Here is a 26,642-nt window from a genome sequence, read left to right on the forward strand (position 1 = left end):
AAAAAAAAAAAAAAAAGCCAGGCGCGGTGTCTCATGCCTGTAATCCCAGCACTTTGAGAGGCCAAGATGGGCAGATCACCTGAGGTTGGGAGTTCGAGACCAGCCTGACTAACATGGAGAAACACCATCTCTACTAAAAACACACAAAATATTAGCCAGGCGTGGTGGCACATGCCTGTAGTCCCAGCTACTCGGGAGGCTGAGGCAGGAGAATCGCTTGAACCCGGGAGGCAGAGGTTACGGTGAGCCAAGATCACGTCATTGCACTCCAGCCTGGGCAACAAGAGTGAAACTCCGTCTCAAAAAAAAAAAAGAAGTGGAGTATTTCTCCACTCATAGAATCTAGTCTGGCTTCACAACTTGCTCTACCAATAAAACATGGCAGAAGTGGCCTTGTATGCATTTTGGAGCCTATGCTACCAAAGGCCTTACAGTTCTCTCATGTTCTTGCCACTACCTACAGAAGCCTGAGCTAGCCTTCTGAATGATGAGTCCATGTGGTGAGTGAAACCCAGAGAAAAGCTAACACCAAGACATGTGAGAGAGGCCATCTGGAGACCTCCGGCCATCACAGCTGCCATCTGATTATAACCACACAAATGGGGCTAGGTGAGACCAGCAAAAGACCCACATTGGAAACCCACAGAATCATGAGAAGCAATAACTCGGTGTTAAAAACTACTAAAATTTCAGGATGGTTTGTAGCACAGCAATATACAGCTGATACACTAAGCAAGCTCTAGGAGGCTGAAGAATTTCTAAGTCCCTAGGAAGGTAGGAATAGGAATATCTTGTTTGACTGGCTTGGCTGCTACAAAGTTCTGGATGTTTCTTTGTGGCATATTACTCACCAGCTCACTAATAGTTTCAAGTGGTAGGTCCAAGATTGGCTCTCTCATGTAACACAGTGTATGAATGGGAGACCCGAAACAGCTGGGCAGGTAGTTCCCAGACACAGACAAAAAGTAATCCTTTCCCCTGTCCAAGTGCAGAACCAGAATGTCCTCAATTTTGTCTTCACCCGAGTTGAGCTTTGTAGCTGTTGTCTTATTTACGAAGAGCTCCAATTTAATCTCAATGTCAGAATCTGCAGAGAAATTTTAAGAATAATGTTGGCCGGGGGGAGGCCAAGAGGAAAGGGGAAAGAAGGTAGGAGGGAAAAGGGTAAGGCATAAAGGGTTAGGAAAAGGAAAGAAAAGGTATCAGCCAACCAACAAGCATCTAAATGTGCTTGGCATGCAGGATACACAAGAACAAAGAGTTTATAGTCCAACTGGGAATATGAAAACAACAAACAAAAACATTTGAATAGACAAATGCTATAAAATTCAAGTACTAAGGAGCACAGCTCAAGCTAGAAATACTAACAGAATAAGAAGGCATGGATCAAAGAGCCTTCCCTGAGCCAAGTAAGATGAAGATGCCTGATTCAGTAGAAGTGTAACGCAATTATCAGCCTGTGAATTGTCCACAAAACACCCTTCATTGTTCCATCACACAGTACCATGCAGAGTGCGAAGGAGAAGTTGGGAAAAATGTGGATGGTACATTCCAGAGCCAGATATAATTTCTGGATTACTTCCCCATTATCAAGAGCAGATAATTGGGAGTTGATTATACCAAGATAGTAAAATGGTTCCTTTAACAGCAGCACCTGCTCTATAGCAATCGTATGTTTTCTCTTTCTGTGAAATTATGGAACATATAAATGACTGAGAATGCTTTTGAAACTGAACTCATGCTCCTCACTATTTTCTATTTTATTTATGAATGGGTTCATCTATAGGGCTTTTTAAAAAGCCTCAAGCAGAGAATAAAACACTCAAGCAAAAAGCTCATTTTAGGAAAATGAGCAAATATAGAGTAAGGCATTCCCCAAACCAGATACCAGGAAGCTAGGAACAGAGGCCTTACCTGGCAGGAGGAAGCCTCTGCTGGGGTTGGCATTCAGCCACTGCTTACAGTAAGACTCTTCATCAGGCTTGTTGATGAATTCAAAATGACAGGGTACTTGTCCATTATGAATTGTAAAGGATTCTATTTTCAATTGCCTGTACTTCACATTCTGAAAACAGAACTGGGAAGAAGCCCGGGGCCAGTGAAAACCAGTGCCCTTTCCTTGGCAACCTGCCCAGCCACCCCAACTGGGCAGTCCTTACCATGGAAAGAAAATGAAGGACCATCTCTTTTAAATGTTTCTGCTTTAAGTATCTACCTGGAAGGCCACAGTTCCCACTAAAGACTAGTTATCCGTGTTTAACCCAAAATCCAAAAATTCCGTTTGTTTTTATATGTCTACTTCCTGAAGAAGTCAAAGTTTATATCTTCTATACCCAAAAACCATTTACAAAATACCCTTCACAAATTCCACTTCTAAACATGAAGATCAAGCCCATCCTTCCAAGTAGCTGGACATCTAGGGCATTAAAAATGCCATCTGTGGCTGCCACAGTGGCTCAGGCCCATAATCCTAGCACTTTGGGAGGCCGAGATGGGCGGATCACTTGAGCTCAGGAGTTCAAGACCAGCCTGGCCAACATGGCGAAATCCCATCTCTACTAAAAATACAAAAATTAGCCAGGCATGGTGGCACAGCCTGTAATCCCAGCTCCTGGGAGGCAGAGACAGGAGAATTGCTTGAACCTAGGAGGAGGAGGTTGCAGTGAGCTGAGATCGAGCTATTGCACTCCAGCCTGGGTGACAGAGTGAGACTCTGTTTAAAACAAACAAACCAAACAAAAAAACGCCTTCACCTTAAACCCCAATTTGACTTTGTAGAATGTCAAGTGTGAATGATCTTCCATGTGGCTCTTCCATGAAAAACCTTCAGACCTTATGCAACTTCCTATATTACCTATTCCTTTTCTATACTATCTTCCCTCCCATTAACTCATGGGTATCCAAACTCAATTTAATCTCAAAGCAAAGCAACAGTAAGAAGAAAAATCCATTGCAAGAATACATAATAGTTATTCTAAATTCAAAACACATTTTGAACCATATTCTGGCTTAGAAGAGCAGACATGATAGTCTAAGCCAACAACCTCTCTCTTCTCAGCTAACACCATCAGCCTCACTTTATCTAGAAGCAGTCTATCAAGAAAGACCACAGTCCAATAGTGCTATAGGTGCCTCCTAGAACTCTGAGCTCCAATAGATGAGGAGATTTAAGCTCTAGGAATAGAAGAGCCCAACACTAATATTCTTTTTTTTTTTTTTTTTGAGACGGAGTCTCACTCTGTCGCCCAGGCTGGAGTGCAGTGGCGCAATCTCAGCCCACTGCAAGCTCCACCTCCCAGGTTCACGTCATTCTCCTGCCTCAGCCTCCCAAGTAGCTGGGACTATAGGCACCCGCCACCACACCTGGCTAATTTTTTGTATTTTTAGTAGAGACGGGGTTTCACCGTGTTAGCCAGGATGGTCTCAATCTCCTGACCTTGTGATCTGCCCACCTCAGCCTCCCAAACTGCTGGGATTACAGGCGTGAGCCACTGCACCCGGTCTGAGCCCAGTGCTAATATTCTTAACATGTCCTTCCTACCTCTCGCTTGGACAGGGACACAGAAGGAATGTTGGCATTTTCCATCTTATCCAGGGAGCGAACAATTTCCTCCAGAGTCTTCCGGTAAAGCTCGTCATTTACGACCCTCACCTGAAAGGGAAACATCAGAGACTGAGTACCTTGGCTTCTGCCCATTTCCTCTTTCTCAGTATAGAGGGCGTTCAGAGCACTGGGAAATAGCAGTTGATAGCAACACAGAAAACAACGGCTATAGATTCAATTAATTAATGAACTCCATTAACAATTGACTTAGAAGGATCTGCCAGAGGCAAAGCTTGTGGTTCAGGCATCTGCTTCCTGATTACCAGAAAAAATACATGGAAGTGAAAGCATGGTTAGCAGTTAGTTCTGCCAGGTCTTAGGCCCAGGGCAGAAAAATGCTTGCCCAGTACCTAGCTCGATTTTGCTTGCTGCCACCAACAGGCCAGCAGTGAGAACCTTTTCTAGGGCTTTGATTTAAAGCAGTGTTTCTCAAGCTTTTTTTTTTTTTTTTTGCAACAAGGTCTTGCTGTCACCCAGGCTGGAGTGCAGTAGAGTGATCATGGCTCACTGCAACCTCCGCCTTCTGGGTTCAAGTGATCCTCGTAACTCAGCCCCCCAAGAAGCTAGGACCACAGACACAAGCCACCATGCCCAGCTAATTTTTTTATTTTTTGTAGAGATGGGGGTTTTGCCATGTTGCCCAGGCTGGTCTTGAACTCCTGAGCTTAAGCAATCAGCAATCCATCCACCTCAGCCTCCCAAAGTGCTGGGATTACAGGTGTGAATCATTCTAACGATAATAAAGAGCCACCGCAAATAGATAATAAATAAATGAGAAGGCTCATGCCTGTAATCCCAGCACTTGGGGTGGCCAAGGCAGAAGGATCGCCTGAGCCCAGGAGTCACTTGAGACCAGTCTGGGCAAGATAGCAAGATGCTGTCTCTTAAAAAACAAACAAAAAAAGGGCCGAGAGCGGTGGCTCACGCCGGTAATCCCAGCACTTTGGGACACTAAAGCAGGCAGATCATGAGGTCAGGAGATCCAGACCATCCTGGCTAACACGGTGAAACCCCGTCTCTACTAAAAATACAAAAAAAAAAAAAATTAGCCGGGCGTAGTGGCGGGCGCCTGTAGTCCCAGCTACTTGGGAGGCTGAGGCAGGAAAACGCGTGAACCCGGGAGACGGAGCTTGCAGTGAGCCAAGATGGCACCACTGCACTCCAGCCTGGGCGACAGAGCAAGACTCCGTCACACACACAAAAAAAAGTTAGCCAGGTAAGGTGACACACACATACAGGCATGCCTGTAATCCTACCTACTCAGGAGGCTGATGTATGTAGGAGGATTGCTTAAGCCCAGCAGATTGAGGCCGCAGTTCGCTGTGACTGTGCCACTGCATCACTGCACTCCAGCCTGGGTGACAGACCAAAACAGTGTCTGGAAAAAAAAAAGGCCGGGAGCGGTGGCTCATGCCTGTAACCACAGCACTTTGGGAGGCCGAGTCAGGTGGATCACGAGGTCAGGAGATCGAACCCCACCCATCTCTACTAAAAATACAAAAAAAAAAAAAAAAAAGCCAGACGTGGTGCAATGTGCCTGTAATCCCAGCTACTTGGGAGGCTGAGGCAGGAGAATCGCTTGAACCTGGGAGGTGGAGGTTGCAGTAAGCCGAAATCGCGCCACTGCACTACAGCCTGGGTGACAGAGCGAGACTCCACCTCGACAAAAAAAAAAAAAAGGAAAAGGAAGAAAAAGATGCCGATCTCATAGGTAATCAGGGAAATGTAACCTAACATAATAAAATATCTGCTTATTGGGTTGGCAAAAATTTTGAAGATTGATAAAACCCAATATTGACAAGGGTATGGGAAAATAAACTCATACATGGTTGGTAGAAGTATAAAGTGGTAAAACTGTTGCGAGGATAATTTAGCAAGATCTAATAAATTTAAAATACATTTTTTATTTGAACCACTAACTTCATCTCTAATAATTTCATTCTATAGACATACACTGATACACAAAGGTACATGTGAAGGGTGGTCACAACAGCACTGTGTATAATAGCAAAACTGGAAATAACTTTATGATCATCAATACATACATTATGGCTCATCCATACTATGGAATACTTTGCAACCTTTAAAAATAATGAGAAGGAAGCTCTACCTTCACTGTCATGGAAAGATCTCCTAAGACATAGTCAGGGAAAAAAAGATGTCCTCAGAGCAAAATGTATAATATGATCTCTTTTACAAAAAAGGAAAAATATCCTCAATGTTGTATACACAATACTGACACACCCATTTATAAATGCATAGAGAAAGGTCTGCAAAGAGACAGTTCAAAAATGTAAAAGGGAACTTCCATGTATGAGGAAAAATGCAGAGGCATACTAAAACAATTATTAAGCAAGTTGTTAATAATTGTTTTAAATTGTCCTAAAAGGGGCTTCCTCCCACTCAAAAGGAGAGGAAGAAACCAGAAAGACAAGAAATGGTCGGTTGTGAAAGCCAATTCCCTCTAGAATGATTACAACAGGTACCAGCTGCCACCTACCCCGATGTCAAACACTGAGCTGACAGGCTTGTGGTCACTGGTCTTCAGGGCCATGTGGCTCTGGTAGCTCAGCTGAGTGATGTTCTTCCCTTTCCAGAGGATCCGGTCACACCAGGCAGGAGCACGGCACTTCTCACTGAAATGCAAAGTCCACACTGGAAGTACTCACAGAAACAGCAGTGCCCGCTGCCTGGCGAGTGCCCTGGCTCAGGTGGGGAGTGATGAATCAGGGCCTTCATGTCCATGTGGCTAAGTCATCTGAGGCAGCAAGAGCAATTCGGGCCCACCAAGGGATAACATGTATCCTGTGGGTATCATCCAAAACAACTATGAAAGCTCAAAGCCAAAACAGAGTTCAGACTGATTCTCTCATCTTTATCCTCCTATGAGAATCAGGGGAGAATTAAAAAACCAATCTGACAGTAAGCACTCTACGGTCTTTATTTTTTATTTTTATTTACTTATTTATTTATTTTTATAGAGATGGAGTCTTGCTCTGTTGCCCAGGCTGGAGTGCAGTGGCACGATCTCGGCTCACTGCAACCTCCGCCTCCCAGGTTCAAGCAATTCTCCTACCTCAGCCTCCTGAATAGCTGGGACTATAGGTGCGCACTGCCACAGCTGGCTAATTTTTTGTATTTTAGTAGAGGTGGAGTTTCACCATGTTGCCTAGGTTGGTCTTGAACTCCTGAGCTTAGACAATCTGCCTGCCTCGGCCTCCCAAAGTGCTGGGATTACAGGCATGAGCCACCGCACCCAGCCTATGGTCTTTAAAAGATCCTGGTTAAGGCCAGGCATGTTGGCTCACGCCTGTAATCCCAGCACTTTGGGAGGCCAAGGCGGGGGGATCACGAGGTCAGGAGGTCATGAGGTCAAGAGATTGAGACCATCCTGGCCAACATGGTGAAACCCTGTCTCTACTAAAAATACAAACATTAGCTGGGCGTGGTGGTGTGTGCCTGTAGTCCCAGCTACTCAGGAGGCTGAGGCAGGAGAATTGCTTGAACCCGGGAGGCGGAGGTTGCAGTGAGCTGAGATTGTGCCACTGCACTACAGCCTGGCGACAGAGTGAGACTCCGTCTCAAAAAAAAAAAAAAAAAAGATGCTAGCTAAGAGAACAGCCTCTGAATTCCCACTGCCTGGGTTCAAATCCTACCTGTACCCCTTGTCTGCTTGGGGGCCTCTTTAATTTTTCTATGCTTCAGTTTCCAATCTCATAAAATGAGGTTAATAAATCATACCTACTTCAACAGGTTCTTGAGGATTAAATGAGAAAATAACAAGTGCATCAAATAGTACATGGCACATGGTAAGCACTAATAAAAAATATTAACTACTTTGGGAGGCTGAGGCAGACGGATCACTTGAGGTCAGGAGTTCAAGACCAGCTTGGCCAACATGGTGAAACCCTGTCTCTACAAAATTAGCTGGGCCTGGTGGCACATGCCTGTAATCCCAGCTACTTGGGAGGATGAGGCAGGAGAATTGCTTGAACTCGGGAGGCAGGGGTTGCAGTGGGCCAAGATCCAGCCATTGTACCCTAGCCTGGGTGACAGAGCAAGACTCCATCTCAAAACAAACAAACAAACAAAAATATTAACTACTGTGTAATGTCCAAGTACCAGCTAAGTTAGTTAGAATCATCTCATTCTAGGCACAGCTAAAAAGGAAATCAGTATTAAAAATTATTATGGAACAAAGGCTAAGGCAGTCACAAAGTTAATACATGGGAAAGAAGGTTGCTTCATGAGCAGATACTGAGAGAAAATGTTTGATCAGAGTGCAAAACATAGGGAAAATGTCACAGGAAGCATATATTCTTCCTTAGGTCCAAAAGGGCAAGTGCTTCCCAGAATTTCTGGGTTTCCGTTTGCTCAACCCTTTGAAGCAACCTCTGACCTACCTGGTATCCCAGTCGTCAGAGCCCGTATCATACTTGTAAGTAGGCTGGAATGTGAGCTCACCCTCTGTGAAGCCTTCAAAGACAGTCTTTGCGGCCACCTGAATTTTCAGCTATACAAAAGGATGGGAGAAAAAAAAATCTCAGAATAAAAAGGTCAAACTTTGAATTAGTGGGGAAAAGGATATCAATCTGGAATTCAAACTCTAACCCAAAGGAAAAAGCCCCAAAAGAAAGTTATTCTGTAAGATCATAAGTTAGCTAACTCCTAGGAAGTGGACAAGCTGACCACTCCTTTGCCTGTATATGGTTTTTATTTTTTATTTTTTAAGTTTTTAATGTTATTTATTTATTTATTTATTTATTTTGAGACGGAGTCTCGCTCTGTCACCCGGGCTGGAGTGCAGTGGCGCAATCTCGGCTCACCGCAACCTCCGCCTCCCAGGTTAAAGCGATTCTCCTGCCTCAGTCTCCTGAGCAGCTGGGTTACAGGCACATGCCACCACGCCCGGCTAACCTTTGTATTTTTAGTAGAGACAGGGTTTCACCATGTTTGCCAGGCTGGTCTCGAACTCCTGACGTGATCCACCTGCCTCGGCCTCCCAAAGTGCTGGGATTACAGGCGTGAGCCACCGCGCCCGGTCTAATGTTTTTTATTTTTTAATCTCACTCTGTTGCCCAGGCTGGAGTACCATGGTGCGACCATAGCTCACTACAGCCTCCATCTCCTGGGCTCAGGCAATCCTCCTCCCTCAGCCTCCCAAGTAGCTGGAACTGCAGCTGTGCACCACCACACAGCTATATTTAAAAATTTTTTAGAGACAGGGTCTCACTATGTTGCCTAGGCTGGTCCCAAACTCTTGGCCTCGAGTGATCCTCCCCCCCTTGGTCTCCCAAAACGTTGGGACTGCATGTGCAAGCCATTGTGTCTGGCTAAGGGTCTTTCGTAAGGGCGTAGCTACACCCAAAGGGCCTGAGTATCATCTTACTGAGATATCTTTAAGAGGATTAGGTACCACTTAACAAACTAATAGTTTTTCTCTTCCAGGTATCAAACACTTCATCTGTGTAGCACAGTTGCTCCAAATATACACAAAGATAGAACTGCACTGTCAAATTAGTTATGCAAACTGGGAGAAGCTCTGTGCCTTTGTTTCTCCATCTGTAAATTTTAGATTTATAATAGAATCTACCTCATAGCGTCTTTAGAAAGATTCACTGTCAACTTAAACAGTGCCTGACACATTAGGAAAACAGCTAGCATCCTTCCTATTAACTTTAGGAGCACCTTCTAGATCACACTCTCAGCAAGATCAAAACCACAGGTACCCTTCCCTCTTCCCTGGAGCACCACATTTGGCACTGCATAGACTGGTGAAGAACTGTCAGCTCTAAGATTGCACGAGGTCAGCTATTTAGTAGATACTACTTGCCAAATTCCTGGAAAAAACTATTTAAAAAGCAACAGAAAATAGTAAAAATGTAGGTATGAATGTAAGTTGATGCTTACGTATAGACCTTAAAACCATGTGGTAGGCAGATAACACACAAAATGGGTACTGCTACTTCAGAAAAGAAGGCAAGTAGAGATGGGTATCAAACTACAAGAGAAATTAGAATGCCTCAGACCAGAACACAGAGGAGATAAACAGACAGAGAAAGACATAACTAAGTTGAGATTCTTTTTCTTTACTTAATCTGTACCGGGGAAAAAAAAGATAATACAGGCCGGGCACGGTGGCTCACGCCTGTAATCCCAGCACTTTGGGAGGCCGAGGTGGGTGGATCACGAGGTCAGGAGTTTGAGACCAGCCTGGCCAGCACGGTGAAACCCCATTTCTACTAAAAATATAAAAAATTAGCTGGGCATACTGGCGCGCGCCTGTAGTCCCAACTACTTGCAATGCTAAGGCAGGAAAATTGCTTGAACCCAGCAGGCAGAGGTTGCAGCGAGCTGAGGTCACAACATTGCACTCCAGCCTGGGTGCCAGAGCGAGACTCTGTCTCAAAAAAATAAAAAAAAAAAGATAATAGAAAGATTTAGACTAATGACAATACTAAGGTTACTAAAAGGGAGGATATAGAACAACAACAACAAAAAAGGACTTTAACATTCTGAACAACCTGACCACCTGAACAGGTCTGAAATCTACTGAGAGAAGCAGCCAGAAGAAAGTCACAGAGAAACAGATTCTCTTGTACTGTGAAACAGCGAGTGCTCTGAGAAGGAAACGCTACGTCAAGCAATGATGGAGAACAGCAGGTTACAGAACTGATTCCTAAAGGAAGTGAGGAAAGCCACTTGGGAAGAGCTGTCACTCACACTGGAGAAGTCTGGTGAGGAGAAGCAGAGAGGACAAGGAGGCTCATTCTACAAACAGTTATGACATAGTCTTAAATATACCAAGTCCTTTCTTCAAGGACGCTTGGTACTCCTTTGGCCCTAACTTCAGACCTCTTGAATAAATGAATGACAAGGTGAGAGAGAGAACACGCTCTTGCTCCCGAAGGAGGCAAGGTGCTTCAGGAGAGAGCCAATGGGGAGACAATTATGGAAGAGGGAAATGCAGACGAAATGAAGAAATGACTGGACAACATCAGGAACTCGGAAACCTCCCAAGCCAAGGAAGAAGTGGCTGCGAGTTTGGAAGCCAGGCTTTTCTGTGCCCTCACGGTGGGGGACAGCTGCTGGAAGAGGGCACTGGTGGCCATCTGTACCTGATCATATGCATACAGGGTTTGAAAGTCCTTCTCTTCGATGAGCTTTTTCACTTTTTCCACATCCAGCTCTTCTATCCTGTAGTTGAGGTCCCCCAGCCACAAGATCACACTGTGAGGACAGAGCACAAAGGTAACAGGGTTTAGGAGGGACTTTAACCTGATCTACCCAGGGTGCTTCTGACAAAGGCCCCTGAGGCTCAGCCTCTTGGGAGGTGGGTGGGAAAATGGCTCAACTGTTTGGGAAATTTTTTTCTCTCGCTATCCCATTTAATATTCTAATGTGATACTTGCTGAATTATCTTGGTTCAAGTTCATTATAAACAGCCTTGTGTTCTCCTTAACTATTTTATTCTTGTACGTTGGAAAGACAGTCTAATAAGATCTAAAAGATAGTAATTTACCCCATTCCTGGGAAGAGGGAAAAAAATCAAGAATTGAGAGTCACGCCAATCACCCAGAGATCCCAAATCAGATGATGCCACGATGCCACCTCTGCCTCTGTGTATACTGCAGTCCACAAAACACACTCGGAGCCTTTGTTTCTAGAGCAGAGTTCCTCTGAAACAAAGTTCAAACTTTATAGTGGAGCCTGGATTTAACCAGCAGTATATCATTGGTTGGCTCTTTCTGTACTGCTGAGTAGAGTGTAGAAGGTGTTTTATTCCTCCTGCTGCTTTGGGAAAAAGCTAACTGAAGGCTCCCTGATGACACTGTACATCTCATTAAGTCTAATACTGCTGTATCTGAAGCCAACAACCACGTCATTAGAGAATCTGCACAGCAGTACACGCACACCAAAATTAATGCATCCACAAACTAAAAGCAGACAAACTGACACATAAGCTGCGACCTCACAAACTAGGATGCTGCAGGTTCACCAGAATGGAAGAGCTCGGCTGCAAGACACTCCCTGCTAGGCTCCCTGGAGAAGAAAAACCATCCTGTCAGCTTCCAGAACACCAAAAAGCTCCAGATAGTTCCACCTCGGCAGGCAGGACAAGAGGCGTAACTCTGTTTACTCCTTGGCAGATATCACGGCCCCAGTGGCTTCTTCCTCTTTATAAAAGAAATGGTATAAGCTTCCACTGTTATCATAAAGTCTAAAATTCTAAGGCTTTGACTTTAGACAAATAGGAAGTTTTAGAGAGAGATAAAGTAAAGAGAAGAAACAAAAATTAGCACAAGATGCTCTCAGAAGCTGCAACTATAGCTTTGTAAAGTTGAATTAAGAGGAAAAAAAGACCAAGTGGAGGCAAACAAATGTAGTCCAACTCCCAATTATACATGCTCTGGAAAGAACAGATATATAAAATCCTAAAACATACTTCTAAAAACTGGGTTTGAGATGCTCATTCTTTGGTTGTTTTCTTCATGTTGGAGGTAGGCAGACCCAAATTAAAATAAATCTTTAAAAAAAAGAAATCTTAAGCAGAACTCAGACTACAATATAGCTGTCAACTGCTGTTTTGTCATATTCTCTGCTCAAAATAAACTTTTCCCTCTCCTTTCTCCTCTCCTTTCCTTTCTTTTTTCTTTTCTCCTCTCTTTGTCTTTCCCCTCCCCTTCCCTTTCTCTTATCTTCCTGCCTCAGCTTCCTGAGTAGCTGGGATTACAGGCATGCAGAATCACACCCAGATAATTTTTAAATTTTTTTCAGAGACAGGTTCTTACTATGTCTCTACTAGCCCAGGCTAGTCTTGAACTCCTGGGCTCAAGCGATCCCCCCACCTCAGCCTCCTAAAATGCTGGGATAACACACCTAAAATTATCTGGGTGTGATTCTGCATGCCTGTAATCCCAGCTACTCAGGAAGCTGAGGCAGGAGGAGAAAGGGAAGGGGAGGGGAAAGACAAAGAGAGGAGAAAAGAAAAAAGAAAGGAAAGGGATAACAGGCATGAACTACTGCACCCAGCCTCACTTTCTTCTTATTTCTGGCTGCTTATACTATAGCAGCCAGGGACTCTCACACATGTTGATAAAATTAAATATTGAAAAAATAAATGGCTGGGCGTGGTGGCTCATGCCTGTAATCCCAGCACTTTGGGAGGCCGAGGCGGGCGGATCACGAGGTCAGGAGTTCGAGACCAGCTTGGCCAACATGGTGAAACCCCACTCTCTACTCAAAATACAAAAATTAGCCGGGACTGGTGGCACGCACCTGTAGTCTCAGTTACTCGGGAGGCTGAGGCAGGAGAATCGCTTGAACTGGGAGGTGGGGGTTGCAATGAGGTGAGATTGCGCCACTGCACTCCAGCCTGGGAGACAGAGTGAGACTCCATCTCAAAAATAAATATATAAATAAATAAACCTTATACTTTCCCAAGGACACATGATGCTTGAGAAAGACTCTAGAGTGTGCTTGCTTCAGCAGCACATATACTAAAATTGAAATGATACAGAGAAGATTAGCATAGTCCCTGAGCAAGGATGACATGCAAACGAAAATTTAAAAATAAAATAAGAAGGCCAGGCACGGTGGCTCACGCCTGTAATCCCAGCATTCTGGGAAGCCGAGGTGGGCGGATCACGAGGTCAGGAGATTGAGACCACCCTGGCTAACACGATGAAACCCCATCTCTACTAAAAAATACAAAAAATTAGCCAGGCATGGTGGTGGGCACCTGTAGTCCCAGCCACTCGGGAGGCTGAAGCAGGAGAATGGTGTGAACCTGGGAGGTGGAGCTGGTAGTGAGCCTAGATCATGCCACTGTACTCCAGCCTAGGCGACAGAGCGAGACTCCGTCTCAAAAAAAAAAAAAAAAAAGTAAGAAAAGAGAAAGACTCTAGAGATCTGCCAGATGGCAAGTTAGGAAACTAAATATTTTCAAGAGATATAATCCATGTATAACCAAGAGGTGGCAGCTACCACCATTGCAGCAACAGGAAACCACCACCAGGCATCTCCCCATGAAAAGACAGAGCCCACAACTCTATGTACTCATGGTGAACCACATGGGGTGGAAGCCCAGACTCACTCGTGGTTGCTGATGGTGAGAGGGGGAAGGCTTGGGTCAGGCTGACAAAACTGCATTCGAGAACAAATGTCCTTATAGTCCTGGTTCCTCCTCTCATACTCTTCAATGTGGGCTGCCAAGTGAGAATTCACAACGCAGATGCTGGTGTTGTGGAACTGGAACCTGATCGCCACGCCTCCCTTGTTGCCCTATGGAAAGGATCCCCAAAGAAATCCAATTCAAACTTAATTGTGTCAGTCATTTAAACCTACAAAGTTTCTGGCTGGGCACAGTGGCTCACACCTGTAATCCCAGCACTTTGGGAGACCGAGGCGGGTGGATCATGAGGTCAGGAGTTCAAGACCAGCCTGGCCAAGATGGTGAAACCCCGTCTCTATTAAAAATACAAAAATTAGCTGGGTGTGGTGGCAGGCACCTGTCATCCCAGCTACTCGGGAGGCTGAGGCAGAGAATTGGTTGAACCCGGGAGGGAGAGGTTGCAGTGAGCTGAGATCACGCCACTGCACTCCAGCCTGGGCAACAGAGTGAGGCTCCATCTCAAAAACAAACAAACAAAAAAAACCCCTACAGACTTTCAAAATGTTTTGTTTTAATCTTTATAATAATCCTGTGGTATTATCTATATTGTACAGATTAAAAAAAAAAAAGAAGGCAGAATGACTAGCCAGTCAATGGCAAAGCTGAATCCACAACCTAACTCTCTCGAACTCCTGGCCTCAAGTGATCCACCCACCTCAGCCTCCCAAAGTGCTGGGATTACAGGTGTGAACCCCTGCACCCGGCCCCAAAACCTAGCTCCCTTAATCCAGTATTCTTTTCACTAAATCACAGGCAAACCATAGGTACCCTTTGAAAACACCAAGCTAAGCTCTCACAGAAGAACCTAAAAACAGAACTTTAATGGCCTCAATAAGAAGAGGAAATTGCAAACCTACTATCAGCATTCTTTGTTTTTCTGAATGACCCAGCATAGTTTCTGCAACATACTTCACGGGTGAAATGGGAGGATCAACTGGAGGCTCCATTGTTGGTGAATATGAGGACAGGCGCTAATTGGTTAAATCAGCAGGTAGTTCACTAAAACACAGTTTCTAAATAGTTTGCTCAACTGAGCCCTGCTTGAGGGTATGATTCATCTTGGAATATTGGCACCTTCAAACTGGGACACGTGTAGTCACTGTGTCATCAGAAGTGGTCAATACCTCAGGAGCTAAGGTCCTCAATGTGCCAAACATACCAACCAAGGACTCACCATCCTCCCCATGATTCCTGTCCCCACAGTCTCAGCTTCTACTTCTGAGATATAAGCTGCATGCTCCTGTTTGACATATAACAGCAGCATAATCCCAACCAGTCGGATAAGCTTCACCTGGAAAAGAGAGACATGGCATTAAATAGAAATTGCAAACAGGAATAAATACCCCAAAGGAAACATGGTCTGGAAGCTGGCTGAGAGTATTAAATGTGCCTCCTTCTCCACACTAGAACACAGGTAATCATCTGTTCAATTCACCAAGCATGCTATGTGCTAACCTACGAGTGCCGAGACCCTGCGTCTTTCCCACCTGGAGGCACCCCTTCTGGAAGATCTGGAAATGAAAACTGCGGGATAATTAAGACTGGCTTAAGATAAAGGTCATGGAAAAGGTGAAAAATGATCTTGGAATTTCCCTGCATGACAACATAAAATTAAGAGGTCCCTGACTCCTCTCTTACCTTTGCATATTTGGCATCTGGATGAAGACCCTCTGACACAGCTTTGAACCACTCTTCCTCCTTTGGGGTATCATGAAAGAAAAAAGCTTCCTTACTCAGATCAAGCTCCTGGAACCTATTTTGAGAAGCAACCAGTAAGATAGTAAAGAAAAGTAATGTGCAAATGACACATTCTCAGATTGGTTTAGGTGCATAAGCCCTAGCTTTCTAGCTAAACTTCAGGACCCTCAGGAGGAAAAAATAAACACTTAGAGCCAAGGAACTAAATGCCAAGGAACTTTCCAGGTGCTGTTGCAAACAAAAACCCATTTCCTTTTCATGACCAGCCTATGAAGTAGTTCGAAGTGTCCCTATTTTACATCTGTAACCCCTAGTTCACACAAGCACCAAGTGGCAAACTGGGATTCAAACTTTGGTCTATATAAATTAAGAATTCTAGTTCTTTTCAATATACCATACAAGCTTTGCTGCCCCTCCCCACCAGTAATGCCCAGTATAGAGATGAGAAGATTAAAAAAAAAAAGACTAACTGATGGGACTTTCTTCAGCGAACCTTCCTTCTCTGGCAAAAGATAGTTTTGCTTTGTAACCAAAAATGTATTGAATGTTCAAGCAATAAAGTTCAGTTCAGGATGCACTGAGTTCAGGATACAATTCAGGATTTTAATAGAAGATTACACTAAAAATTAAATATTAGCACTTAAATGCCAAGCACTCCACTTTAATAGTGGCAGACATGTGCTTGCCATGAGGAAGAACATCAAACAGGGAAACAGCTGTTATCAAGCACTTGTTCATTTTTCAAATCCTTCACCTGCTGTGAAGACCCATCCTTCAAGCACAGCTCTGTGTGCTTGAAGATGGAGAGGGGACTAGAAGAGAAGCACTCACCCTACACAATAGACATCTGGGGCCTGGATACCATTGCTCAGCCACAGCCGGAGGCATTCTTTAGGGGACTGCCCATTTACATTGTATGTTCCCACAAAAAGCCTGTCACCAAAGAGAAATAATTAGTGACTCCGAATTACTATGGAGATAACAGGAGAAAGCATTTTATGCTGATTTATGCTGGTTTCCGTCTCTGTGGACTGGCATTTTGAGACATAAGAAATATCATTTCTAACCTAGACCAGGACTGCAGCACCAAGGGGTGACTTGCAGTCTGTCATGGTATCTGTTGCTTTTGTGATAACAACTTCAAACAGTATAGGCCTACTCTGAATATTCCTATTCCTTTAAACAGCCATTACCCAGGCATTATCTGCATAATTATTTGCCTTGTATATACTACTGAAATGAAAAAATGAAAAGTGCTTTGGTAATTACTTTTGGCAAGAAAGCAACACCAGTATTCAAAAGGCTATTTCTTCACCATAATTCACAGTTTATAACCCTAGAAACAATGTTATTTTATCTTATAGTCCCCATGCAATGATTTTGAAAGATCTAGCAGAATCCCACAATCTTTATTAGTTTAGCTTTTAGTAATCTTGCCTAAAAAGATTACCAAACACCAGCTAACTTCATTTTACTAATTTCATTTTAAATGACTTTCTTCAAAGGCCCAGAATGACCAAGGGAGTATAAAACCTCGGAGGGATACATAAGAATCAGGAGGCCAGGTGTGATGGTTCACACTTACAATCTCAACAATTTGGGAGGCCGAGGCAGAAGGATTGCCCAAGCCCAGGAGCTTGAGACCCATGTGGGCAACATAGTGCGACCCTGTCTCTACAAAAATTAAAAAATTAGCTAGGCATGGTGGTGCACATGTGTATTACCAGCTACTTCAGCAGCTGAGGTGGGAGGGTTACTTGGGCCCAGGAGGCTGAGGCTATAGTGAGCTGTGATTGCGCCACTGCACTCCAGCCTGGGCAACAAAGCAAGACCTTGTCTCAAAAAGATAAAACATAAAAAATAAATAAATAAAAGAATCAGGATGGCGCTCCTTCTTCTGTACCCATTTGTCTCTGCAAATATTTCTGTAACTATCTGCAAGTCGTGTCACTCCCACTATACCACACCTATCACCATGCCCACCTAGAAAGGGCACAGAATAAATGCCTGTTAATAAAGAATGCATGGAATCACTCGTTCCGAAAATGAGGGGAGATTCCATAGAAGAGTATGTCTCCAAATCCAGGTATAGGGGGAAGTGCTCAAATTCCAGAGAGCCAAATGATCATTCTGCTCTGAAAACATCCTAGAACCCAGTTAGCTACCTGAAGTTCTGGATATAGGTGTAATCCTCTTCTTTCTGTAGTAGATGTGATTTCACAATTGTATCTCGCAGTCCAAACTTCTGCATGGATAAAATATGAGCCTTGTCTGACACTGTGATAGTGGAGGAGCGAACCATGTCAGTAATTTCAGACTTGGATTTATTCTGTCTGGAAAAACAAAAATATTTTTTTCATATGTGGATGAGTCCCCATGGCAAAATGAATGAATACAAAGCTAAAAGTTCCCCTATACAAGCATCTAAGTCACAGAAGACTAAAGGAGGCCAAAGCAAAATTTATTCACTAAAACAACACTATTTCTACGTGGAATTAAGTAAATTTATATTTTGTTGATTGTATAATATATTGGTCTGGAGATTTTCCTAATAATGGAGTCACAGAATCTCAGACCAGAGGGGCATCTTAAAGATAATCTAATTCCCTCAGTTCTAAATGAGAAAAATGAAACCCAGTGTCATTAATGCCTCACCCACATGAATGGTGACAGAGTATGGGATTCGAACACGTAATTGACAAGCCGGGCGTGGTGACTCATGCCTGTAATCCCAGCACTTTGGAAGGCCAAGGGAGGCAGATCACTTGAGGCCAGGAGTTCGAGACCAGCCTGGCCAACATGGCAAAATCCCATCTCTACCAAAAATACAAAAATGAGCTGGGTGTGGTAGCGCATGCCTCTAATCCCAGCTCCTCGGGAGGCTGAGACACAAGAACCACTTGAACCTGGGAGGCGGAGGCTGCAGTGACTGGGTGACAAAGTGAGACTCTGTCTCAAAACAAAAAAAAAGAAACTGTAAAACCCTCCAGATCCTTTGACTTGATCATTCTGTTCTGTACATCTATTCCACAGGAATAATCCAAAATAAAAAGAAAGGCAATGAGAATTTATATTTTATTGTTATTTGCATTGTACTGTATTTATAGTTGTAACTAAAATACTGATACAAGTAAGTGTTTTATCTTGACCAGACAGATTCTGGAGATATTCAGTAGGGGGCACTGGAGTACAGACTTCAGATATTTATATAATAACACACCTCTGGGGCGAGTCAGGAAAGAGTAAATAAAACAGGAAAAAAGTCACTTCAGAGTCAGGAAACACCTAAAAGAATGAAAGAGTGAAATCAAACGTTTCTAATCTGCATTTTCAAGGAAGGGCTAGACTGCCAGTTTCAAATCCTAGATTGGCCACTTGCTAATTCTGGGACCTTGGGTGAGTTATATAACTTCTCATTACCTGAGTTTCCTTAATTGTAAAACAGAAAAAAGTACTTACCTCTTAGGCTAAAATAAGATAGTCCAAATAAGAGCAGGGTGCCTGGCAGTAAGTGCAAATAAATGTCAGGTATTACTAAGAACATTTCCGGCCAGGCACAGTGGCTCACACCTGTAATCCCAGCACTTTGGGAGGCCAAGATGGGAGGATCAGATGAGGTCATGAGTTCGAGACCAGCCTGACCAACATGGAGAAACCCCATCTCTACTAAAAATACAAAATTAGCTGGGTGTGGTGGCACATGCCTGTAATCCCAGCTACTCAAGAAGGCTGAGGCAGGAGACTCACTTGAACCCAGGAGGTGGAGGTTGCGGTGAGCCGAGATCATGCCACTGAACTCCAGCCTGGGCAATAAGAGCGAAACTCTGTCCCCAAAAAAAAAAAAAAAAAAAAAAAAGAAAGAACATTTCTTAGGCCAGCTACCCTGGGACAACTTACATTATACCCAAAATGGTCTCAGTACTATGAGGAGAACCTCAGTCCTACAAAGGACAAATGAAGGGAGAGTTGCATTACCTTGGTTGCAAGCTTTCTGGTTTATCTTGACCCCTGGAGCTTTGGTCCACAGGCACTCCTTTCCCATTTGGTCTCAAACCATCAAAGTTAGAACCACCTAAAGGGAAGGGGAAGAAATTAAAATATACATACATAGGCTGGACGTGGTGGCTCATGCCTGTAATCCCAGCACTTTGAGAGGCCAAGGTGGGTGGATCACCTGTGGTCAGGAGTTCGAGACCAGCTTGACCAACACGGAAAAACCCTGTCTCTACTAAAAATGCAAAATTAGCCAGGCATGGTGGTGCATGCCTGTAATCCCAATTACTCAGGAGGCTGAGGCAGGAGAATCACTTGAACCCGGGGGGCAGAGGTTGCAGTGAGCCAAGATCGTGCCATTGCACTCCAGCCTGGGCAACAAGAGCAAAACTCCATCTCAAAAACAAACAAACAAATAAATAAATAAATAAATAAATGAAACATACATATGCTTTAATATACAGACGACAGCTTCGGAAATTGTAGTCTAGGAATTATTGGTAGTCCACATATTGCTTGAAAAGACCTATGCTGATGTCTGGGTGAAGTCCTACAGACCATACACAGAAGGAGAAAAAAGTATCTCATCTGGGTATCTTTACTGCTGAAAATGTAACTATTCCAGCTAGTCTAACTCCCTTTTCTTGGATACAGGGTACTTTTTTTTTTTTTTGAGACGGAGTCTCGCTCTGTTGCCCAGGCTGGAGTGCAGTGGCGCAATCTCGGCTCACTGCAAGCTCTGCCTCCTGGGTTCACGCCATTCTCCTGCCTCAGCCTCTCCAAGTAGCTGGGACTACAGGCGCCCGCCACCACGCCCGGCTAATTTTTTTGTATTTTTAGTAGAGACGGGGTTTCACCGTGGTCTCGATCTCCTGACCTCCTGATCCACCCGCCTCGGCCTCCCAAAGTGCTGGGATTACAAGCGTGAGCCACCACGCCCGGCCAGTTAGGGTACGTTAAGGAAAGAATAAAACCATTAAATCTGAAAACCTAAGTTTTATCACCTGCTTTATTATTTATTACCTCCTGACTTTGGGAAGCCATCTAACCTCTCTCAATCTCAGTAATTTGACCTGTCCTGCCTTCTTCACAGGTTTACCGTAGGGTCAACTGAGTTGATATGTGAGTAGGCAATTTAAAAGCAATACAACATATTATAAAACATAACATAGTGACTTCCACTCTAAAGAGGAGAAAGGCAAGGGTCAGAGATTAAAACTGGAAACAGTCTAAGAGCTCTAAGAAATGAGAAGTGCTTGTCATTGTTGACAAATCGCCTTGAAAACCAAAGAGCCCAAGGGCCCAACCCAGAAATATTTTGGGAAAGTCGTTAAACCAAGATAAACCTGGAAAGGAAAATTAATCTGCCAATAGCTTCTCTGCTCTTTAAAAGCCAGATCTCTTGTCAACAGGGAACAACATGAAGAGGTCACAGAGAGATGTGATTTTAAAACCCAAGTTATGGGAAGGAGCTCTGGAGGAATGAAACACCACTGAAGAATTTTGCTCTAAAGACTATTACTAAACATGGATTTCTCAACCACGCATTCACATGAACCAGAAAAAAACAAACTTTTGAAAAAAGAAAGCATAATCATTTGAACATGAAAATAATTACACTTTAATGCCTCCAATCAATCACCAAATGCTACAGACTGAATATTTATACCCCTGCCCAAAGTCATATGTTGAAATCCTAACCCCCAAGATAACGTACTAGGAGATGGGGCCTTTAGGAGGTGTGAGGTGTTTAGATCACAAGGGTAGAGCCCTCATGATTGGGATTAGTGCCCTTATAAGGGTGGAGGAGACTAGAGTTCCCCTTCTGCTACATGAGAACACAGTGAAAAGACAGCTGCCACTAAGCCAGAAAGCAGGCCCTCACCAGACATTGAATCTGCCAGCACCTTGATCTTGGACTTCTCAGCCTCCAAAACTGTGAAAAATAAATCTCTGATCTCTGCTTTTGTTTTGTGGTGTTTTTCCTGTATGTTTTTTTATTATTTATTTATTTATTTATTTGTTTGAGACAGGGTCTCCAGGCTGGAGTACAGCAGCCCAATCATGGTTCACTGTAGCCTTGACCTCCAGGGCTCGTGTGATCCTCCCACCTCAGCCTCGCTGGTAGCTGGGATTAACAGGCACAAGCCACCATGCCCAGCTAACTTTTTGTATTTTTTTGTAGAGATGGAGTTTTGCCATGTTTCCCAGGCTGGTCTCGAACTCTTGGGCTCAAATGATCCTCCCGCCTTAGCCTCTCAAAGTACTGGGATTACAGGTGTGAGCCATCACACCCAGCCAAATCTCTGTTGCTTAGAAACCACTCAGTCTGTGGTATTTTGTTATAACAGCCTATAGACTAAGGCTAAACTAAGACACAAAAGCCTTTCAATTTTGCTTCCTAAATGCCTCTCAAACCAATATATTCCTATCCCCAGTGTCACTGTGCTAGTCTAGGTTACCAACATCTCCCCTGAATGACTATAAAAGCCTCAACTAGTTTCCCTGCCTCTTTTCTCACCCCACCCTCTCCAACCCAATTTCTACACTGTGGCCAGAGGATTTTTTAAAAAAGTAAATCGGATCACATCACTTTAAATCTTTTAAAGGCTTCATACTGGATAAACCCAAATCCCTACATACAATTACCAAGGCTCTTCCCAGTCTGGATCCTACCCACTGCTCTAACCCCAATACTCACCACAGTCCTTCAGCCTCTACCTCCTTGATGCCATGCTCTAAGCATATTAAGGTTAATGCAGCTATACAAAGATCCCGTCAGAAAGCAACTTCCCTCTTCTTCACTCTGCTTTATAAGGCTAACTCCTACCCATCCTGTGCCAGGGGTCGGTAAACTTTTTCTGTAAAGGGCCACAGAGTAAATATCCTAGGCTTTGCAGGTCATACAGTCTCTTCCAACTGCTATAGTGCAAAAGCAGCTGTGAGTGTGGCTGCATTCTAACAAAATGGTATTTATAGATGCTGAAATTTGATTATCATACAATTTTCACATATCACAAAGCATTATTCTCTTGAATCTTTTCAAACATTTAAAAATGCAAAAAATCATTCTTAGCTCATGAGCTGTACCAAAGCAGATGGCAGGCTGGATTTGGCCTATAGGCTGCACTTCACCAACTCCTGCTATAGGCCATATCTTAGAGGTCATTTCCTCCAAGAAGACTTCTCTAACCTCTCCTAGGCTGGTCAGATGCCCTGACATTGGTGTTTCCATAGCTCCCTGTACTCCCCATCACAGCCTTGATTGCTGTGTACTGTAGGTGTTTTTTCTTCCCAGTTAGACTGTAAGCTTACTGAGGACTAGATTTTGTCTGATTTATGCATCACTGTATCCCCATCATTCAGCATACCACCCAGCACATTATAGGCAGTGCAGTCACACAATTCAATATTAAATGCGCAATGAACCTGAATCCCTATGTGCCTATATGTTTTTCTTTTTCTTTTTTTTTTTTTGATACAGGGTCTCGCTCCGTTGCCCAGGCTGGAGTGCAGTGGCGCAAGCTTGGCTCATTGCAACATCTGCCTCCCAGGTTCAAGCTATTCTCCTGCCTCAGCCTCCCGAGTAGCTGGGATTACAGACACGCAGCACCACACTCAGGTAATTTTTGTATTTTTGGTAGAGACGGGTTTTGCCATGTTGGCCAGGCTGGTCTCAAACTCCTGACCTCAGGTGATCCACCCACCTCGGTCTCCCAGTGCTGGGATTACAGGCATGAGCCACTATACCCAGCCCCTGTGTGCCTTATATGTCTAAATATCTCACATCCAAGTTCAAGTCTGTAGCATTCTTTTGGAATGTGTGAGGTAATCTTCCCATTGTCTCCAAAATATAACAAAAATAAGAAAGGAGAACTAGAATGGGTTATTTCTAGAGTTCTACTAACCCATAGTTACTTAATAATTATTTCTGGAAATGAAATCCCTAGCTGGATTCTACTTCTCTTTCTTTACTCTCACTGAGCTATAATAAAGCTTAGAGAGCTAAGGCATTTGAGTTAGTAATGGTGTATTGGGACATCTATTAGAATGACTGAAATTTAAAAAAAAGAAAACCAGCTGACAATTCCAATTGCTGACAAGGATGCATAGGAGCAGTGACTCATCCATTGATAGTAGTCATGGAAAATCATACAGCCACTTTGGAAGACAGTTTGGCAGTTTCTTAAAAAGTTTAACAGTCTTACCGTATGTTCTACCCATGACACTCCTAGATATTTACTGATCTGAAAATACGCTGGGCGCACCATGGCTTGTGCCTATAGTCCCAGCTATTCGGGAGGCTGAGGCAGGAGGACTGCTTGAGCCCAGGAGTTTGAGATCAGCTTGGACAATAGAGACCCTTATCTCTTAAAAAATAATAAAATTAAATTAAATAAAAATAAAAATAAAATAAAGTAGTGGCACATGCCCACAGTCCTAGCTACTTGGGAGGCTGAGGAGGGATGGTTACTTGAGCCCAGGAGTTCAAGGCTGCAGTGAGGTGTGATCTTGTCACTGCACTCCAGCCTGGGTGACAGAGGGAGATCCCACCTCTAAAAAATATGGCAAGAAAAATAATTTTTGTACACATAAAAACCTGCACAGAAATGTTTATAGCAGCGTTATTTAAAATCACCAAAAACTGGAAGCAACTAAGATATATTTCAACAGATGAATAAACTGTGATACATCCATATAATAAAATATTAAGCAATTTAAAAAATTAGTTATCAAGCCATGGAAATACATGAATGAATTTTAAATGCATATTGCTAAGTGAAGGAAGTCCATCTGAAAAGGCTATATATTACATGATTCCAATTACACAACATTCTGGATAAGACAAAACTATAGAGACGGTAAACAGATCAATGGTTGCCAGGGGTTTTGGGGGTGAGGGTGGGGTCAAATAAATGAAGAACAGGGGACTTTTTAGGACAGCAAAACTATACTCAAAGAAACTATAATGGTGGATACATGGTACTATATATGGCTTTCAAAACCCACAGATTTTTACAACACAAAGAATGAAACTTGGCTGGGCGCGGTGGCTCACGCCTCTAATCCCAGCACTTTGGGAGGCCGAGGTGGGTGGATCACCAGGTCAGGAGATCGAGACCATCCTGACTAACACGGTGAAACCCCGTCTCTACGAAAAATACAAAAAAATTAGCCGGGCGCGGTGGCAGGCGCCTGTAATCCCAGCACTTTGGGAGGCCGAGGCGGGCGGATCATGAAGTCAGGAGATCGAGACGATCCTGGCTAACACGGTGAAACCCCATCTCTACTAAAAATACAAAAAATTAGCCGGGTGTGGTGGCGGGCGCCTGTAGTTCCAGCTACTCGGGAGGCTGAGGCAGAAGAATGGCGTGAACCTGGGAGGCAGAGCTTGCAGTGAGCCGAGATAGCGCCACTGCACTCCGGCCTGGGCGAAAGAGCCAGACTCCATCTCAAAAAAAAAAAAAAAAAAAAAAAGAATGAACCTTAATGTATGCAAAATTTTAAAAAATTATTTAGGATGTCAGGAGATTCTGGAGTAAAACGCAGAAAATGACAAAAGTATCTAACCTATATCACAAACATATGAAACCACCTCATTGAAGGGAGTAGGGGAAAAAGTGTTTACCTAAGTAACTTTAGAAATGAGTGGAATCTATTAAGGCACCAGAAGTAGTGGCTCATGCCTGTAATCCCAGCACTCTGGAAGGCCGAGGCAGGCGGATCACCTGAGGTCGGGAGGTCGAGACTAGCCTGACCAACATGGAGAAACCTCATCTCTACTAAAAATACAAAATTAGCCAGGTGTGGTGGCGCATGCCTGTAATCCCAGCTACTCGGGAGGCTGAGGCAAGAGAATTGCTTGAACCCAGGAGGCGGAGGTTGCAGTGAGCTGAGATCGTGCCATTGCACTCCAGCCTGGGCAACAAGAGTGAAACTCTGTCAAAAAAAAAAAAAAAAAAAAAGACTAAAGGCAAGTGGAACTGTACAGAAGCATTGTACTCTAGCTGATAATGGTGTTTCCATGGGGGTCCTGATTAACAATTCTGAGGCCGGATGCAGTGGCTCACACCTGTAATCCCAACACCACTTTGGGAGGCCGAGGCGGGCAAATCACCGGAGGTCGGGAGTTCGAGACCAGCCTGACCAACATGGAGAAACCCCATCTCTACTAAAAATACAAAATAGCCAGCCGTGGTAGCACATGCCTGTAATCCCAGCTACTCAGGAAGCTGAGGCAAGAGAATCGCTTGAACCTGGAAGGCAGAGGTTGCAGTGAGCCGAGATTGCACCATTGCACTCCAGCCTGGGCAACAAGAGCGAAACTCTGCCTCAAAATAATAATAATAATTTTCTCAAGGTACCTCTAGGCCAAAAAGAATCCCTAACAGTTGCATTTAAGTAGTTAGGGCCAAATAAGTATTTAAGTCCTAACAAGTTAGTAGCAATTTGAAAAAATAATACACATAAAAAGATTTCCATTTCATCTTTTTTTTTTTTTTGAGATGGAGTCTTGCTTCGTCGCCCAGGCTGAAGTGCAGTGGCACAATCTCGGCTCACTGCAAGCTCTGCCTCCCGGGTTCACGCCATTTTCCTGCCTCAGCCTCCCAAGTAGCTGGGACTACAGGTGCCCGCCGCCGTGCCCAGCTAATTTTTTTGTATTTTTAGTGGAGACGGGGTTTCACCGTGTTAGCCAGGATGGTCTCGATCTTCTGAGTTCATGATCTGCCCACCTCAGCCTCCCAGAGTGCTGCGATTACAGGCGTGAGCCACCGCGTCCGGCCGAACTACTTTCAACTGGAAGTTTGTCTGGTGTTCCCACAGATCTCCATGTTCACCTTGAATTTTTTTTTTTTTTTTTTTTTTTGAGACAGTCTCACTCACTCTGTCACCCAGGCTAGATTGCAGTGGGGCAATCTCAGCTCACTGCAACCTCTGCCTCCTGGGTTCAAGCAATTCTCGTGCCTCAGCCTCCCACGTAGCTGGGACTACAGGCAGATGCCACTACACCCAGATAATTTTTTTTTTTTTTTTTTTTTTTTGGAGACAGAGTCTCTCTCTTGTCACCCAGGATGGAGTGCAATGGTGCGATCTCAACTCACTGCAACCTCTGCCTCCCAGGTTCAAGCGATTCTCCTGCCTCAGCCTCCTGAGTAGCTGGGACTACAGGCG

At 44.0% G+C, this 26,642-nt stretch overlaps 1 protein-coding gene and 1 non-coding gene across 4 annotated transcripts in view; one reads left to right on the forward strand and one right to left on the reverse strand.

Annotated features, from left to right (window-relative positions):
- INPP5B (inositol polyphosphate-5-phosphatase B) overlaps positions 1-26,642 on the reverse strand; it is a 79,912-nt gene that overhangs the window by 11,538 nt on the left and 41,732 nt on the right. The window contains exons 1-13 of one of the 3 annotated variants that reach the window (XM_032160308.2): positions 19,452-19,512; positions 18,697-18,761; positions 17,642-17,809; positions 16,308-16,409; positions 15,417-15,531; positions 14,953-15,069; positions 13,701-13,888; positions 10,723-10,834; positions 8,008-8,117; positions 6,105-6,240; positions 3,542-3,652; positions 1,915-2,077; positions 852-1,087 (exon numbers count right to left, since the gene is read on the reverse strand). In XM_032160308.2, coding sequence (XP_032016199.1) covers positions 852-1,087; positions 1,915-2,077; positions 3,542-3,652; positions 6,105-6,240; positions 8,008-8,117; positions 10,723-10,834; positions 13,701-13,888; positions 14,953-15,069; positions 15,417-15,531; positions 16,308-16,409; positions 17,642-17,778 — 1,527 coding nt within the window. In that variant the 5' untranslated portion in view covers positions 17,779-17,809; positions 18,697-18,761; positions 19,452-19,512. Of the gene's footprint in view, positions 1-851; positions 1,088-1,914; positions 2,078-3,541; positions 3,653-6,104; positions 6,241-8,007; positions 8,118-10,722; positions 10,835-13,700; positions 13,889-14,952; positions 15,070-15,416; positions 15,532-16,307; positions 16,410-17,641; positions 17,810-18,696; positions 18,762-19,451; positions 19,550-26,642 lie in introns of those variants that run through there. The other 2 variants (XM_032160309.2, XM_032160307.2) reach the window with 2 other exon arrangements.
- LOC116473932 (U6 spliceosomal RNA) lies at positions 13,081-13,183 on the forward strand. Its single transcript, XR_004249495.1, has one exon. It is a non-coding gene; the product is annotated as a U6 spliceosomal RNA (small nuclear RNA).

The sequence above is a fragment of the Hylobates moloch genome, unplaced genomic scaffold (genome assembly GCF_009828535.3).
Source record: "Hylobates moloch isolate HMO894 unplaced genomic scaffold, HMol_V3 SCAFFOLD_8, whole genome shotgun sequence".
Lineage (NCBI taxonomy): Eukaryota > Metazoa > Chordata > Mammalia > Primates > Hylobatidae > Hylobates > Hylobates moloch.